This window comes from Coenobita brevimanus, chromosome 79, assembly GCF_032717465.1.
Source record: "Coenobita brevimanus isolate Jiangsu-jjx chromosome 79, ASM3271746v2, whole genome shotgun sequence".
NCBI lineage: Eukaryota > Metazoa > Arthropoda > Malacostraca > Decapoda > Coenobitidae > Coenobita > Coenobita brevimanus.
Window position 1 is genome coordinate 2,361,342 of NC_137032.1, and position 19,274 is coordinate 2,380,615.

Sequence of the window (19,274 nt, forward strand, 5' to 3'; positions counted from 1 at the left end):
ACATCCACCTGCCCTCCTGCTTTGCGAAGACAAAGGTGGAAATCATCCATGCCACACCCCTCAAAGTTGTGCTTGGCTTCGCATCCCTGGAGGAGACAAGACCAACTGCTTTCGATGGGTTTCACGGAGACTTCCTCCCATGCGTTCACCCAGATGAACACTGCAGTCGTCAGGTCATAATGCCATAGCTTCTGCAAGGCCTGCTCCCCACGTGTGTCCTCGGACCCATCCTCATCCTCCAGCAACACCATTACCTCACTGAGGAACCTCTACCTGTACAATCTCTTGGCAGCCACAGTAACATCCTGGTCCACTGGCTGAATCATAGCTGTGATATTAGGTTGCAGAAACATGCACCTAATGCGACTGTCATCAGAAACCAAATCCTTCTCAGACAGATGCATGGGGACATTGTCCAGGAGCAGGAGTGCCTTCACCTTGTTGAGGGTGAGACCAACGACCTCCAACTGATAACACATAACCTCCTTGACGAAATGTCTGTGGGACCAGTCTGAAAATCTTGGTGGTAAACTAGGCCTTCACAGAATGGTACCACACAACAGGCAGGCTATCCATCAACCCAAGGAGACAACGGGATTGTTTTGCATGCCCAACAATAATTGGTTTGTGGTGCATCCTGTTAGCATTAGCACAGCACAAAACAGACACATTCTGTTTGGATAACTTGCCAGCAGTCACAGTCTTCTCCTCCTCTGCCAGGGTGTTGATGGGCAGTTAGTGGTAGAAAAGACCAGTTTTGTCAGCATTACAGACATGACCAAGGGCAAGGCTATTGTCCTTGATCAGGCACTGCACTTTCTGGTGAAAGTGCCACATCCAAGGCCTTGCCATGTGCCTTGCGTCCTGCAAGTCCATGGTGAAGCTTGAAGCATAAGAGCCAACCTTCGGAAGTGCTGAGGTTACACATGTTGTGCAGGCATGCAAACAGCCTTCAACTCGGTCCCACACACAAGCACATTGGCAGCACGTTGCTGGCGAAACCACAACAATGTTGACCAGTCAATGTTGGCATGCCGGGCCTGGGCCATGACCTTCCTGTCACCGCAATATGTGCTTTCATCAAAGACCTATCCATAATGTGTAACCTTGTCCCGTGACTTCTTGATATCAAACAATGTTGAACAGGCTAGATCATATTCCCGCAATATGTGTCCTGTGTTCCTACCCACATCAACCTTGCTCAATATCTCATGCTTCTTCTCCAGAGTCTAAACCTTCCTCTTCCGCTTCTCAGGCGGTGGTGGAGCCATCATCATACACACAAAAGTGCAGCAGAGGAGGGCCACAACTTGAGGAAAGTAGGAGACAACCACAAAAACAACTGCATTCACAGCCATGCTTGCTAGAGTGTGACCACACACGAGGGAGAAAAACACAGGAACTGAGGTGCAGGCTTGGAGGCTGGCAAGCAGTACAGTGCTGCCATATCACACCCCATGCTTGCCTCTGAGCACAGAGGAAGCAAAATGTGGCAAACTGACATCCGTATACGAAGTTCATTCCCGTTTGCTCAGGCAAGGGTTATCACATGAAGACAACAGTGGATGACCATTGCATCACTGCCTCAGGCAGTGTATGACTAATGCGGCCTGCCAGGCGACTCTGATCATTCGGCAAGGAAGTGGACAGGCACACGTGGTGGGAGGTTTTGCACTAAACCTGGAGGCTGGGGGACTCCCGCCATTCGCTTTAAAGGCAGACGAGTGCTTTTGCCATACATTTATTCGTTGTTTGTGGTCTGTCTTACACGGGCATTGGCCGTTCGGAAACATAACTCTAGGTGATCAGGCGACTTTGGATGTTTGGTTTAGAGGCAGATGGGCTCTGTCACTGTACATATACTCATGGCTTGTGGTCTGTGTTAAATGTGCGATGGCAGTTGGGAAAGACTAATCCTGGTGGCCACGCGACTTTGAACATTCGGTGGGGATGTGTAAGGGTGTTTTGACACCGCTTGCGGGTTATGGTATTGGTCGGTAATACTCAGGTGCTGGAGGTTCATAGGGAGTGATCGGGCCAGCCCACGACTTTGACCATTCAGTACAGGGGCTGACAGACATATCAGCTCAGGTTGTGGGTTACAGTCTATTTCCCATGCACAGCTAGAGCCCAGCGGCCATGATACCGATTGCTTGAATATGCCGGCTGGCCAGCCAAAGTACTCAGGGACTTTCATGTTCAGATAATGGCAAGTAAATTTCAATAATGGTTTAATGGAGCCAAGGTCCTGTATCCGGATAATGAACATGTCTGGGTACTCCACGTCTGGATAAATGAGGGATTACTGTATGTACAGAGATACGAATGAAGCACTTATCCATATACCCGTAATGCACAAAACTGAGCATTTATGAGCATACGCACTTAACACTGCTTACGAAAGAACATACCTACTTAAGTATATACTGTATGCACGTAAATATATGTAAGTAATGAAGTACTGTATGTATTCAAGTACAGTACATAAGTACATGCATGTGCATATGTAGTACAGCACATATAAGTGCGTACGTAGGCACATACATACATTCATAAGTAAATAGGTGCGTACATAAGGACATACAGAAGTATGTACATAGGTGCATACAGAAGTACATACACACGTGTATAGAGGTAGGTACACATGTAAGTACAGTACATACATAGGTGTGTATGTAGGTACACACATACATTCATACATAAATAGGTGCCAAAGTAAGTAAGTAGGTGCATTACATAAGTATGTACTGTACATAGGTGTGTATGTACTGTGCACAAGGAAATATCCTCCATGTCACAAACAACTCGCCACTGTTTTGGACGGAGGTCATATAATCGATTTTATGTACCTAAATTTCCAAGTCACAATCCTATGAGAGTGGTCTGGGGGTCCCTTAGCACAGGGGAGAATCTACACCACAAAGATGGCAGCTAACATAGTTTGTGCATCCTGGAATAATGCAGAAAGGGAACAACCTGACTGGTAACGGAGGCTCCAAGAGCTTACGGCTGTTAATGAATCCAGGGCAAGATGTATAAGAATGCACATAAATAAGTCAGTGAACCCTATCTATAACATTTTCTTGGGTAACGAGACAAAGAGAAAATGCAGTTGGAAGGGTAACATGCCTTTTTGCCTCTGCCCTTGACTTCATTCTCTCAAAATCTCCGTCATAATCATCAGCGATTCCCAAGGAGCCCTCTCCCCTCTTTGCGACCTCCACTTCCCAGGTCCTCTTCATTTCTCCCACTACTCTCTCTCCATCAGGGTCACACCAACTATCTCAGGTCATTTTTTTTTTTTTTTTTTTAAAGCCTATGTTAGTCACACCTAGTAGGTCCAGGCTAACTGCCTTGCTTGAGCAGCCTGCAGCCTCTCCTTCCCTGCCCTTCCTCTTGATATGTCCAAGGATGTTAATAAGGTAGATTGATAGGTTGGCAGGTAGCTAAGTAACAGGTGGATAATGCAGACAATCATTGCTACTGATGACAGTATTGTAGGGTATCACAGATCTCTGCTGCTCCCATATGTAGAAAAGAGTCATACCTAGGAGTTGGAATTGTAGATTGGTGAGGCACCTCTGTCACCAGTAATGTGGGTTGATTCCAACATAAGTCGTGAGGTGTTGGGCAGAGTGGAGATTGTATCGTAAGTGAAGGTGACACAGAGACTCTCCGGAGTTACAGGTTGTTAATGTGACACAGTTATATTGTTCGTGTGATGAACAGAATGACATGACGCACGAGTTGTCAGCATGATGGCAAACCTCCTACTCTACCCTATCTCCTAAGCTTCCTACTCTCGTCTCTCCAATCCCCTTCTGCCTTCTCTTGTTCTCACTGACTCTCACCTCCGATTTCTGGGAATATATACAGCCCACTCTGTGTGTGTGTGTGTGTGTGTGTGTGTGTGTGTGTGTGATTCACCAGGTTGGTCAGGATCACGTGATGGTTTTGTGATCATCGGCATTTTACCCTCCCGGAAGAGCTGAGAGCTCATATAGTCCGATCTAAGGGCTAAGCCTTGACCTTCACACACGCACACACCCATCCTCTTGCTCAAGGAGGACAGTGACCACCTGCTTTGTCAGTGAAACTTTTTCGCATCCCGAGCAAGGCGCGAACCCCCGTCTTAGCAGATGCTAGGCAAGAGCGTTACCACAGCACCAGCGAGCGGTGTGTGTGTGTGTGTGTGTGTGTGTGTGTGTGTGTGTGTGTGTGTGTGTGTGTGTGTGTGTGTGTGTGTGTGTGTGTGTGGTGCTTATCTGTCACATGAGCTAGCTGGCTTTCGTCAGTTACCCCATGTGATCATCTGGTATGTGTCTGCCATTCATTATGTGTTTGCATTCTGGCCAGAGGATGTGTATGTTTTGCACCTGAACACCAGACATAACATATTGTGCAAATGTTGCATACTGTGCTATGATATATATATCAATGCCTATAACTATTACATGCCTAAAACTGTTACAAATTGTTGTGACATATTAATGCAAGTAAGGTAACTGTCTAGCAAATCTTTCAAGACTGACTCAGGGAGGACCTAGACCTGTGAGCTGACGCTGAACGACCCACAAACGTCACCATTCAGCACTATGAGTATGACACCAGCTATGTGGTACATGTCTACAGCAAGCACCCCACCCTCATCTGCCACTGTGATGTTGCCATCACACTGCCTGCATTCCTCTGAAGTATCACACCCTTGGGGAACTATCACTAGATATCAGGAGGCTGCCAGCCCTGCAAGCTCTGTAACGTCACTTCCACACCTGACCTGCTCTCCCATCATCTTGCAACCTATCTCATCGTAGCCCTCTCTAGGCCTCCTGGATTATTTTGTGCGATCTGTCAGTAGTTTATAACTCACCCCAATGAAATGGGGGACATACTCTCCCTGTATCATCAGTTTCTTTGTGTTTAATTCCATGGCACACAGCGCTTCACTGTGTTGATCATTACTTTTTCTTACGATTCTTGTGTACACGACTTGCTCTCTTTTCCCCTTATTTTTTTTTTTTTTAATTCACCTCATCATTGTTTACTGCTTTATAATGCAGTGTGCATCGTGTATGTGTCACTGTATCTCCTTTTATTTTGTTGTACCCCTCACTGCTTGGCCTTCAGCAACAGCATTCTCCTGAGTGTAGGGGCCTGCCATGAATGATAAAAAAATTCAATAAAAAATAGCCTGGTATACATGTAAAATAGTCTTTGGTATGGCACGAACGTGTTGAAAAAACAAGTGGGAATTAGAGGAATTAGAACCAAACTCCAATCAAAGACAGGTGAAGGACTCAACTAAATTAAGGAGAATGAGAGGGACATTGAAAACGAAGTGAGAGAAACAAGAGGATTAAGACCCCAAAAGGATAAGTCACTAATAAGAGGCATTTACATGACAACAGGGGGTGCAAAGACTCAAAAATAACAAGTTGATGAAAAGCCCATGGCACACCAAGGATGCTGCAACATACTCGTAAGCCATTACTGTATAAGGATACTGACAGACACACTGGTGTGTAAAAGATGGCCAGGGAACAATGGGCACTGCATCAATATGAAACATTATGAATGGCAGCTAGATGCAGAACAGAGCTCTGAGGAACCATAACGTCAAAGACTAAAGGAATCACAAAGGAAGGGTTGCCAGAAGAGAGGCCAGAAAGAGGAGAGAACTAAGGCAACCCCCCATGCAGTACCAGCGGTGTAACTAACCAGAGCTAAGCTGGGCATGCACGAGTGAAATCATAGTTAGATGTGACAGAGTTGCAGTGACACAGTATGGGTAGGTGTGGATGCAAGTTACTGCCAAGTTTAATCCTAATTTGAACTGAACTATAAGTAATGGTGAGTTGAGTAGTTACCTGAAGAGTTGTCTGAGCTTGGTGACTGTTGGCCAGGTGAGGGTCGTTGCTCCCCTAGGTTGGTTACCAAATCACAACCTACATCTGGCAACACAGGAATCAAAGAGTTAATACTACCTTGGGGTCATGGTCTCATCAGCTCGGTAGGATTTCTTGCACCTTTTCCTGATCAGTATGTTTCTGCATATGGAACATTAATATCCCTTTGCAAATATGATCTATCAGTACATCATGCAGTACACAATTGGTAAAAAATGCGGACATAACAAAACGACTACAATAAATCCTCGTCATAAGTCACTAGTTCTTACATTAATTTTACAATCAAATTCATAAGTTTTTCACAAAATATTGTCTACAAAAATTCCATTGGTACCTGTTGAACTGACTTGCCAGACACCCCAATTTCCATTTACAGCTGAAAGAAGAAGTCTGTGATATTTTCGAGAGCACATATGACTTTCATAACGAGGACTGCCTGTAGTCTGGAACACATCCCTGACTTATAATAACCATACTCTAAATAAACAAAAAATATCAGTACTCTTACCACTCAATTTAAAATTAACATCTCTATCTTGAATGGTGAGTTATAACAACAGATTAATACTAGTATATGGTTCTAGTCGCAAAGAAGAGTTAAATGGAACAATAATGAACCACAAAAATGTCTTTTTCTGCTACTGAGCTACATGAAATAAACCACAAAAGGACAAATATCTGAGTTAAGGTGAGTAAATCATAATTTCTTCAATCAATAATAACAACATAAAGGTAGAAGAACACAAGCAGCAGCCACTTAAAGCAACAGTGAATAAATACAGCAACATAAATGAAAAGAAGCCATGCATGAAAAAATCCCCTGTATTAGCCACAGTAACATATGTGGAGTATTGAACTTGATTCCAGCGACGCATCTTTAATTGTATTCTTGCTGTCATTGTATGGAATTACATAGTTCAAGATGGACTTTTAGAAGTAGAAAGGTTGGACATATACTTCATGAACTCCATCATTATTAAAGGTCTTTCCTAAGGTTAATAAAATAACCTTGAAGTAGAAGAAAATAATTGTGACTTAGTAGTGAATGGGTTAACTTTAAATGTTTGTACTTCTTTTTCTCATGCACACAGTAAATCACTTATCTTACTGAATAGATATTAACAATCATCCTTCCAAACTTTTAATATCAAGCCAACAACCTTATAATTTGAGTAGGTCCAGGCAAATAAAAATTTGCAAGCATCTGTTAAAATAGCAGATTTACTAATCTCAAGAAGGTGTAATGCAAGGCCTAGGATGGACTCCATGAACTTTAATTTGTTTGACAGAGAAGAGTTCATTCATTTACTGTATTCATCTTCTAACCCAGTACTGCCCCATCAAATGTGTATGGACCCATAGCTAGACTACTCAGTCTGGACACTGAAGGTAAGAGCAAACAGTCTTTAACCTTCAATAGCATTACACAAGCAATATACCCCAACTAACCCCTGGAAGTAGATCCTAGTAATCCACAACCTGATGGAGCACCTTAACTCTACCAATGTTTTTTTCAATAAGATTTTGTCAAGGCATCTCCTTACTAGGAGCCTCCTTGCAGGATTATGCTGATGTGTGTGGACACTGCAGCCGCATACAGAGACACTTTGTTCTGTTCAGTCATGTGTTTAAGTACTTATCCATCTCAAGTGCTGCAGCTACCCATCATTACTTTCTCTCTCTCTCTCTCTCTCTCTTCATTGTGGCATTTTCTAGTCTTTTAAGTGCGTGTCCTCACTTTTCTAGTAGTACAACCAACCATGACTTCGGAATTCCCTTGTACCATACTTTCATCCACAGTGTAGTCCTTTATTGCTCTGATTGATGTTTTCTTTGAGGGAAGCCTTCCAGTGCTTGGCGATGTGGCTCCTGTGACCACTTTTTACCAGCCGCGATAGCGAAGCCGGTATTGTTTTCAATTTGTCTGTCTGTGTGTCTGTCTACGTGTGTCTGTTAGCACGATAACTTCGCAATCACTCAAGATATCATCAAAAAAATTTGCAGGTGTGTAGTAGGTAAAAAAAGATTGATCACAAGTTCAAAATTGGTGCATGTCAAGGTTTGTGTGTCTGTTACCACTGTAACTTCAAAACCACTCATCATCACAAAATTTTACTGGTGTGTTGTAGGGATGAAAATCTCCTACAAGTTCAATATTGATGAAAGTAGGTCAAGGTCAATGTCACATTCCAAGCCGCGCTAGATATGTATCGGTTCACGGCTGGTGTGATTCTCCCCTGGGGGGGGGGGCTCAGGTCTTTTACTGCATTCTGTCCTTCAGGGGCTTCTTTTCCTTTGCATTTGGCTCCTGACATTTTCTTGGTGCTTTTCTGTGTGATATATAAGATTTTTCATGTTCTTTATCTTATGTGAAGAGTTTCATCCTTCCTCCCTCTGGTCTTTGATTCATCCATGGTCGTTTCCCTGGACTGTGCTGATGTTGTGTCCCCAGTCTAATCTGAACATGAACCAAACTGACTGCAGGCCAAAGCTGCCCTCCTTAAGTCCACCACCATCCAACTTTGGGGGACAAAAGAGTTTAGGAACATTTGTACGAGTATAACTGAGTAGCTCCACTGTCCAGTTATATCAGTGTCACCGCATGAAGGCATCCCACTCTAGAACCCCCTTGACTTTGATGCTCTGGGCTCACTATAATGGACTAACTGGGGCCCAAGCCATTCCGAAAAATGCGAAATTCCAATAAAAGCGACATCCGGACTTCCCCCTGCTATCCCAGACTTTTTCCAATATATTAGACATTAGTCCATATTGCATGAACGGTTTTTAAACTGTTTTGACTGCCACTGCGGTACTGTACTGTGTTATAACTTCACTACATTAATCAAATAGTATAATATATATAATAATACTGTACTGTACACTGATAAACATGTCTTTTATTTAACTTAGCGTGGTGAACATACCCGAAGTGGTCAGGCAGTCCGGACAGCTTCTGGCTTTATTGAACTTTTTCCAATATATAGGAATTTAGTCCGGTAGCTCCTCCAGTCCGATAAAAGCACATTCCAGTCTATTGAAGTCCGTTATATCGAGGTTTTACTGTATTTGGATATCTTCACCCTTGGACCGCAAGGGTTTCCCTCGAGTAAACATATTCAAATGGTACTTTAAATATGTTAGTATCATGAGGAGCCTGGTTATAGTGGTTAGAACGCTCCAGTCAGTGACAGCCTTGTATGTTCGATCCCCAAGAGGTTACTGGAGATTTTTTTATGTCATGTTAACCATGGAAGTAAGCTTGTCATCTACTCTTAAATGCACTGGACTAAAGTAGAAAGGCCTCAGGCTTCTGCAACTGAAAGGGGTTAATATAAGACTGAATTCAACTGTATTACCAGTATTACAGAAATTTATACTCATGTCTGTTTGAGGAGAGCATAAGCACTAGGATACCTCTCAGTTGAACAACTTCTTTTGGCATTAGCTTGAGCAAAATACCCAAATGCATCAGCCACAGTAAGAGCATTAATGCTAGTATCCATTAGTAATTTTTAAAAATGAGTGCTAGGGCACACAGATATTAATGCTGATATGAGATATATCAACTCTGACTCTTCATTGCACAGCCTAACTGTTTCCCATATTCAGTTCAGTGATGTATTCTGAATTTTAATCTTGCTATCTCTACTATTTTTTTTTTTTTTTGATACACTTACATGAACTGTGAAAGGTAAATGCATACAGCCTTCATTAACTCTTTTCACTACAAGAGATCTCCCCAAAATTAAATATAATCATCTGGTAATAGCAGGAGTAAAACAGAACATACATCATCAGACTGACGGGTTAATAATGAATATTTTCCACTCATGCACTTGTATAAATTTCCCAGTATGGGACAGTTCTTTGATGCACGTAGCAAGATCAAGGGTTCTGTTTTGTGTTCTGATGTAGTGCATCTGTCCCGCTGTCCTTGTGCAGATTTTTAGGCACTTAGTGGGCTAATGAGTTAAGGCAATCCAGCCAGTTGTGATCCATGAAATGGTTGGAGTGTACTGTTCATGTGATGTTCCTCGGGGTAGAGTAACTGGTCATTTTTGCCTTAAATATCTGGACTGAGTAGCCTAGCCATGGAGTCCACCACTCCTTATGGGGTAATACTGGGCTGGATGGTGGGAAGATAGAATAATGAATTGTGACGCATTGTGTGAAAAGTGTTCTTGTGCCGAAGAACAGCTTAACAGTGATGAACGTATTAAGAGAAAGCTTGCTAAACAAAGACTCCCTTGCACTGCACTGTCATTCCAAGTTCAACAAGCTTCCACTACCAAGCCGTTAATCGATATAAGAACACTTCATATAACACGCCATTGCTCACTGATTAAGTGGTCAGGATATAATTCATATTAATATTTATGAATAACCTACTTCTTTTAACCACTTAATAATTTTAACATTTTTTAGTAAAGATATATACAATCACATGATCAGATGCATTTCCATTTCTACTCATTTGATGCCTTGAATATACAGTATATGGAAAGATTGTCTGTTTTCCTGATACTTGGTCTTCGTTTAAAGCAATTTTCACTCAAAACCAATAATTTAGCAACACATCTACAGAGTCATGTAAGAACAGGCTGTAATGCTTTATATATTGTTACTATTGTGGCCCCAGGCTCATCTGAATATGAACCCGGTGGACTGCAGGTTGAAGATGCCCCTCTTCTCCAGCCCAACAATCTCCTTTTATGGGATGTGGAGGGAGCTGAGGGACATCTAAACAACCAGGTAGTGGAACCACGCAGTTATGTCATTCCCACCACATGAACGCATCCCTCTCCAGCACCAATATTGTAACTGGGAGCGGAAGTCTGTGTGTAGACTCACCCTTGATGGGCGTGATGTATGAATCATTTAGGTTGTTGTGGTGGTCCCAGGGCTTGCGTGGTGGGTCTGAGTCACTTTTGGGTGGTGGGGAAAGGCTTGGAGGAGTGACCATCGGTTTGTTAAGACTGTGGAGGAACTCATTGGATAGAGTCTCCAGCTCCAGGCTCTCGTGGCCGGCAGCAGAGAGGTCAGCCAGTTGCTTGAGGGTGTTGAAGAGGACGGAGTCGGTGCCACTGGGAGTGTAGGAGACTGGCCGGGGAGGAAGTGGTGGGCCCTGTTGTGGCCCACAGACACAAGGAACCAAACTCAAAAACACGCCAAAAAAAAAAAAAAAAAAAAATGAAAAAAAATGAAAAAGCACATATCCAAATACAGTACAGAAAGTCCTCATTATATGGTGCATGTGTGTGTGTGTGTGTTTTACATTCTTATTTGCTATTAACTCCTTGAATCTGTCTGAGATCTTTATTTATTTGATCTTCCTGTTACCAGACAATTTATTTAATTCATGGATGGCCTTTTATACTGTATGGGTTTACTTTGCCTGTACTATATATCTATCTATTGCCAAACGCCTCAATCCCGTCTGAGGTGGTCACAAACAAATCGCCTCCACATCGTCCTGTCCCCAGCCATTTCACTGTCCTGCTCCCAACTCACACTCCCCTCTCTCATATACCTCTCCACCTCATCCCTCCATCTCATCCTCGGCCTCCCCCTCCCTCTTCCCCCCTCCACCTCACTCACATACACTCTCTTTGTCAGTCTTTCACCCTCCATCCTCTCCACATGGCCAAACCACCTCAGTGTGTTCCTCATAACGCTTCCTATCACATCCACATCCACACCACAACGCTCCTTTATATCCTCATTTGTCAGCCTTTCTCTCCATGTGACTCCACAGGCTCCCCTCAAATAACTCATTTCCACTGCTCTCACTCTTGACTTGTGTCCTTCCAACAATGTACGTAACCCCTATATTTCAGAAGGTCAGTTATAAAATAATCAGGGGATGGTCTATAAACTTAGGCATATATTCTCGGACTCAATGAGTTAAGTCCACATTATTTTACAGGGAAATAGCCAATGCCATCTATGAAGCTGGTTTGCAGTCCTCCAATGCAAAGTGCCTATTTCATGGAAAAAGTTTTTATATGCTGAAACACATCACCAACATATAATAGGACTTTCTGCATATTAACCCCTTGAATCCAGATGATGTCATTTTCAGTTTACTGTTGCTGTCTGCTGATGGTATTACTGAACATAGGTAAGGCCTCATGTACTGAAGGGTTTATTAACCTCTTTACCTTGGCTAGCGACAGAAGAGCACCAGCCTTGAGACGAAGAAGTCTGCAGTTTTCGCCTCTTTTCATCAGCCAGTTGTTCGGAAAGTACTCATGTACTCTTAGTATATTTGGTGCGGTTAGAAATTAAGACTCTTTAGATGCTGAAGGTATTTAAGCTGAGATTACTCTACTGCCCATGAGTAGAGCAAGAGTGAGTTGAATGAAAGTAACACTTGAACTGTCAGCCGGATGAAGTCTATGATTTTTGCCTGGTTTCAGCAGTCGCTATTCAGAAATTTCTTGTGCATTCCTAATCATCATATCGTTTCATACTGTTTATAATGGCTGCAACATGCCTGCATGTATTGGCCTTGGTCACCTATATTTGATATGACTTAGAAAACACAAACATTCTCTGCAATATGCTATTAAGGTAAGGCCACTATATTGCCATGGAGTGGAGTGACAATGAATTGAAAAGAGGTAAATTTTGCAGTAATAATACACCCTGTTTACACTGATGTCTTTTTTTCTTCTTACTTACTTTACTTAATTAATCTTAATACTATTTGGTACTGTTATGCCAGTAGGAATAGGGTAGTGTTTTATATCTGGAGATGTACGGAGCATTCTAAAAATTAAATGTTCTGTCATAGGCTTAGGGTGGTGATTGCATCTGGAAAAGTGAGGTACAATCTGCAGATTTTGGCATTTATTTTCTTTTCATTCTCTCTTATGGTAGGAATTAGTTCATTACTGTTATTGTATATTGTCGATTTAAGTGTGTTACTGTGTGGAAGAAAATGATTCTCTCCTTGGATCTAGAATGTGCATCATTGCATAAAAAATCTAAGATCTCTGCTGGAGCGTTCTGGACTAAGCTGGAAGGGGAGCTGGGGGGGGGAGGGTTATTAAGAAAGACTGTCCTGCTGCCAAGTTACACGTAGTTAGTTTGACTGTTCGAGTCAGCCGTGTAAGTGTATCGGACGCGGGAGTGTGTGTGTAGTGTGCCAAAGAAAGAGTGCCAGGCAGTGGAGTTTTAGTGAGTTAGCTAAGAGTGACAGATGGAGATGTGTTTTTTCCTAGTGAACAGTCAGTGAATCAGTGACAGAGTTAGTGGGTCAAACAGTAAGCAATAAGTGAAGGACGCATTAGTTAAGCAGAGCCTCGTGAGAATTAGACAGTGATTGAGTATTAGTGAGTGAAGGGCAGTTAACCTGAGAAAGAAAAGACAGTGTTTTGCAAGTGTACCTCAAATGTGCTTAGAAGGAATAAAACCCAAAAGTGTTCATCTTCCTTTGACAAACCGCCTGACCTGCCTGTGTCATTCTCAACGTATCAACGGATCTCCTTACAGTGTAACAGCAACAACAGAGAGCTCTAACATTTAGCTTCAAGATGCCACTGTGATCAGGCTTCTATATTGTTATAAAAGGAGTTCGGGTGAGTTAAATGAAGATAAGTTTTAGCTAACCAGGTCCAGAATTCTATAGTTACCTTCAAACCACACAGTTTCTGAGATATCTCCATAGTTTTCTTCTTCCAGGTATTAGGAATGACTATTCAAGATTCTTGCTTCTGTCTTAGACTGCAAAAAGTATTTAAATGTTTGTTTACTTTGATCGATGACACCCAATATTTCAACCCAGGTAGGTCCAAGGATTATAGCATTCTTTCTCTTTAGTCCTTTGGGAAGATTGGCAGGCAAAGAGAGAAGTATATGGATGGAATAGTAAGAACAGCGAGGGGAGGATACATGGCTGGACAACTGCTGCAAATGACAGAAGATAGAGAGGTGTGGCATTCCATGGTCGCCAATGTCTGCAGGGACACGGCACTTCGGTAAGGTAAGGTATCATCAAATAATGATGATACCTTACCCAGTGGTGACCGGTTAAGAATATTGTTGTACCTTCCAGTTCGTCTCCCCAATGCAGAATAAAACTCTTGAGATAGCATAAAATAAAATGACACATTTTGTGTCATCATCCACTGTTACCTTGTAATGGGGTATATAAAAGCCCACGTTGCTTAGAGGCAAAGCGGGGATCCTCTCTTTGGCTCAGTGGTAACGTGCATGCCGAGTCCAAGGGCCCAGGATTGAATCTCGGCCAGACCAGCGATTAATTTGTTAAGTTTCAGTTCGGTTACTACATTGGTGGCAATGGTGGGATGTGAGGCAAGGCTTAGAGGACAATGATGTTGTTGACAGTGTCTTAAGCCTTACATCCAGGGGGGGTTGTCCGGTGTGGTTTGCAGTGCCCCCTATGGTGGCCTCCAATGAGCTATGCTACCACGTGTGTTCAAAACTGACCAAATTAATCACCAGGGGTAGAAAAGAGTGATGTAATGGTCTATAAAAGCCTCTCTTTGGGTCAGTGGAAATGTGCGCGAGTATGAACCGTGAGGGCCTGAGTTCAAATTGCAGCCAGACCAGTGATTAATTCGTTAAATTTCAGTTAGGTTATTACAACCTGACAATGTTACATTGAGAACAGACTTTTTGCATCAAATGCATCTGAAATGTTACTTTGATCCATCCCTTCAACAAATAAGACCTCTCCGAATTCGATCAAAACCATCTGAGAGCAACAAAAGTAAATTACCAAGACTCAGTGGGTTAATGAAAATAATAATAGATCGCTCATAACTAAATATTAAGCTAATCAGCATTTGTACAATGCCTACATCTACATAAGGAAACATGACATATTACACTGCAAGTATTCCCTTCAATCTGATAACATATATATTTTTTATTATTCTTGCAATCTCCAGAAAACTCGATTCAACTTAGGAGGGACAATTTCGAATGAATGGCTTTGAAATAGCTTTAATCATCCACTTTCCTACTAAAGATCCCTCCTAAGTTAAGTGAAAATCATCTAGTAGTAGCAAGAATAAACTAAAAAGGATGTCACCCAGACTGAAGGGGTTAATGTTACCTGATCAGCTTCCACATTGCAAATTTTGGAATTCCTCTTGTGGACGTCATTGGCCTTGAGGTCATTCTTGACGTGGAAATCAGTGAGGTTGATTGTGTTGTTCTGGTGGTGGCGTTTGGCTTTGCAGCGGCGCCGCTGCCAAGCAGCTAGCAATACCACAGCAACCACAAAGCCAAAGAACACCGCAAAAACACATAAAAGTTCTTCTAGAGTCAGGTTTAGTGCTGTGGAAGGCTCATTTGGCTTCAGCAAGGCTTTGGTGCAGTATTCACCAGTAACATTGGAAGAACATATACACTTAAAACCACCATAGAAGTTAAGGCAAGTTCCACCATTCTGACACGGATTTCTGGTACATTCATCGATATCCAACTGGCACATAGCACCAGTAAAGTGCTGACATTTGCATATGGAGCCATCAGCTCCCTCCTCACACCGACCACCATTCTCACAAGGGTTGGGATTACAAAACACACCATATTCACAACGTTTTCCACTTAGCTTTGAAGGACACTGGCACTTATAGGAGTGGCCCACAACAATACATTTACCTCCATTAAGGCAAGGTGAGGACGAACATGGTGCCGTATCTATCTGACACTGTACACCAGTGAATCTAGAAGGGCAAGTGCACTTAAAAGAATTTCCATTATCACTAGAAGCACAAGTTCCTCCATTGAGACAAGGGTAGGAGCCACATACATCAGCTGCAGGTAAAAGACTAGGGCACTGGAGTTCAACATTAGCCAGGCGTTTCAGCACAGCAGTGCCACTTGAAGATCCAGTCAAGGCTACTGGAAGCTCCACCCCATCGATGGTGACCTGATCGAGGCAGCCAATGAAACCAAGGCTAACATGTGAAAATGAAGAGGCTCCTGAGCTCTGATCTGAGTTGATTCTGGCTCCCAAGTATATATAATCTGAGTCCATGTTGAGAACATCATTGGCTCCTGGAGAGGCACCAGAACTAATATCACCATTTACACTTAGTGTTGAAATCGTTCCTTCACGTGTTAGATTGATGAAATGCCACTGGTCATTATTAACTTTAACAGTGGAGACTCTGACCAGCCCCTCACCACTACCACAATCCCACCGGTACTGCACATGGCCACCAACAACTTCTAAAACACTGTAGTCTACATCTCCACCAGCATAAACTATGGAGCCAACTGGATTCTTTGTTCGCAGAAAAGCACTGAGCACAAGGGAACTGCTTTCATCTTGCTGTGCTACACTATACTGAGCATAACTCTTGCCAGTAAAAGACAGAGGTTTCAGTGGATAGTGACATGACGGGTGGCGACATCTTGTTAAGTCGACCTGGCATGAAGGCCCAGCGCGGCCTTTAGGACACTGGCAAGTATATCCTCGGATGCTGGTATTGCTAGGGTGACAATCTTCATATTCAGCACAAGGCCGGTGTCCACATTCATTTACTAGTGTATCACAGTCATTTCCACCATACCCTTGATCACACAGACACCCTGCCTTTTGGCTAAATCGAGGAGCAACCAGACTGGACAACTGTGTGTTAAAGGGAACAGAAATGTCATCATTAATGTCAATAACATCCACACATGCACCATGTCCAGAACACCGATTTTCAAATACACATAGTGAGTCCATGACAGCCAAGAGAGGCAAACCTATGCGCTCCTTTATCGCTTCTTTTTTGGATTTCATCAGGTAAAGAAGATCTTTTCTGGAAATGAATGAATCATCAGATTTCTTCACAACAAATAGTAGATCAAGGCTCCTCTGGATATCCCTTTTAGATCGCTTTGGACTGTAGTCTATATTTTCCATAGAGTCTGAATGGAGAAATGATGGCTGAAGGCTTACAAAGGTAACTGCTGTGCTGTTAACATGAAGTTCAGCTGCAACTGCTTGAATAAATATTTTTCTGTATCTAGTGAGAAAATCATCTGAGGAGAGTGGCCCAATCTGAACAATGACTGAGTTTTCAACCATCTCATGGGTGATAACCGACACATGGATGATTACTTCCACAGCGCGGTGAAATCTGCCATCAGACACACTCACATTAACACTATAATTTCCAGAATCAAGTGGTATAAGAGCAACCAGAGTCCCATCTTGGCCGTCAACATCGAAGTGCTTGATGGATGAAACCTGCTGTGGATAAGGTGCAATGGAATACTGCAGTGTGTCATAGGGGTCTTGATCAAGCGCTGTTACTTTCCCTACGATGCCCCCAGGGAAGGCAGTGCGATAACTAATGATGACAGTCTTAAGAGGAAAGAGAGTGGGTGGATATCTCGACTCCTCCACAACTTTGACAGTCACAAAGGTGTCAGCGTGCATTGGAGGTGACCCGCTGTCCCACACTCTTACTTGCACTCTGTACTTGTCCTGTACCTGTGAATATAAATACATCATTATCAAGGCCTGTTTTGGTGGTGTTGTGGCCCCAGTTTAATCTGAAACGTGAAATTGGTAGACTACAAGATGAAGCTGCCTATCTTCTGTCTTCCATCATCCTATTATCGAGGAATGGGGAGGAAGCCAAGGAACATTTTATGAGTGTTGTGAAGCCACCCTGTTTTACTGGTGCCACCATGTGAGGACATCTCTCTCTTCAGCATCTTATCAAAGGCAAAAGTATTTTTTTTGGGTATAGTATGTCCTCATTACAAGTCAGTTTGTTACACTCCGTCTTATCATCCCCAGTAAATTTCAGGGAAAGCTGCAAATCTGAGTTTCAGTGCTACCTAAACAGCTGATATGCCACCTCCACAGTTTATATTACCAACTGCATGATACTGTTCAGTATATTCCTTACTTAGGCTATCCTTTAAATAGGCTGCCTCTACTAATTAACATTGCAGTATCTGTACCACTATCAGGTTTTTATGATTGTATCACTATCAGGTTTTTATGACCCACTCCAAGGTGAATAAAATATTCTTACATTAGCTGGAATTTAATACTAGTGTTGTATCGACTACGAGAAATAATGGTGGCAGTATTAACACTCTGGGAGAGGTGGTGGCTGAGTTGGCTGAGAGGTGGGAAGTTGTCTGCTTTCCTAATGGAAGCAAGTCTGAGTCCCAGATGGGGTAGAGAACAGTTTAAGGATCTAAATTTCGTTAAAACTGACTTTATTGATCTACCACAGGACCCACTGACGTGTGGTAAAAATATCCCCGATAATATCGATGCACCACTCCTATACAGGACAGCCCTAACATGTATTCAATATGGGCGATGTGTGTTTGCACCGAAGCAGTGGTATGTGGAGCTGTATAGAATGTAGGAGTAGTGGGCCTCAGGGAACGAGCTGTTAAGTCTATGTCCACAGTCGGATACAAAAAAAAAGTCAAGTACTTATAGCTCACTCTCACCTGAATAAAACCTGCATTAGCTGTAACAGAATAAAAATGATGTCTTGTTTGAGTAAATAACTTTAAATACTGCAGGCTGTGATACTAAAGCTCTGAATGCAAAGGTGTAAGCAAACCCTAAATAACAATGGTCATTTACAGTAAATGTGATCAGCCTGTATCCCACATTACACAGTGTGGTAAGGAACAATGCAAAAAGGTCAGACATGTTCTTTCTTTACCCCATATTTCAGAAGTTAGGATTATCAAGGAGAAATTTCCAACAAGAGGAGAGTAAAGTTAATAATATACTGACTGGTTTGTGTATCTTTAACTCTCATTCTCCTTCGCCTCATTACCAGCCGAATAAAATAATTTTAACTGGAGTAATATACCAGAACTGTCTCTGTCATGACATTTAATGTTTAAAGTACCAACACTCAGGCACTTATAACTTGCTCTCAACTGAACTGTCACAGTTGTGAGAGTTAACTGTTTCAGTATTAACACACTCGGGCTCTCATGACTCACTCTCACCTGAATAACATTATCATCTTGCTTTTCTCCATATAAGCACCACTACAAATTGGGGGAAATTGGTTAATCTACTTTATGGGCCAGGAGTGTGCACAGATTAGGGCTAAAGGGGCTTGAGTTCCTTCCTCTTTGCCCTGTTGGTTACAAAGTGCCCTCTTAAACTGAAGAGTTAGAAACTGTGTATAGTTATGGTTACAGTGTAGTACCAGCACCTTCAGTGTGATTAGTCTAAATAAATCCACTGCAGCCTGACCAAGGAGGTATACTTACTTCACATTAAAGGTACAGGTGTAACTGCATTCTTTCTACCTGTTTCTGCCTTCAAACAAACATGGAATCTCAGTGGGACAGCCCAAAAGATGTAAAAAAAATTTATATTACTTTCACTTGTCA

The 19,274-nt window shown here is 42.5% G+C and overlaps 1 protein-coding gene across 1 annotated transcript in view; it reads right to left on the reverse strand.

Moving 5' to 3' along the window:
* The window catches only part of LOC145408967 (fat-like cadherin-related tumor suppressor homolog), a 335,831-nt gene that overhangs the window by 16,127 nt on the left and 300,430 nt on the right, over positions 1–19,274 (reverse strand). The window contains exons 41-45 of the mRNA XM_080279544.1: positions 14,998–17,379; positions 10,764–11,037; positions 5,868–5,951; positions 4,576–4,689; positions 274–511 (exon numbers count right to left, since the gene is read on the reverse strand). Coding sequence (XP_080135670.1) covers positions 274–511; positions 4,576–4,689; positions 5,868–5,951; positions 10,764–11,037; positions 14,998–17,379 — 3,092 coding nt within the window. The remainder of the gene's footprint in view (positions 1–273; positions 512–4,575; positions 4,690–5,867; positions 5,952–10,763; positions 11,038–14,997; positions 17,380–19,274) is intronic.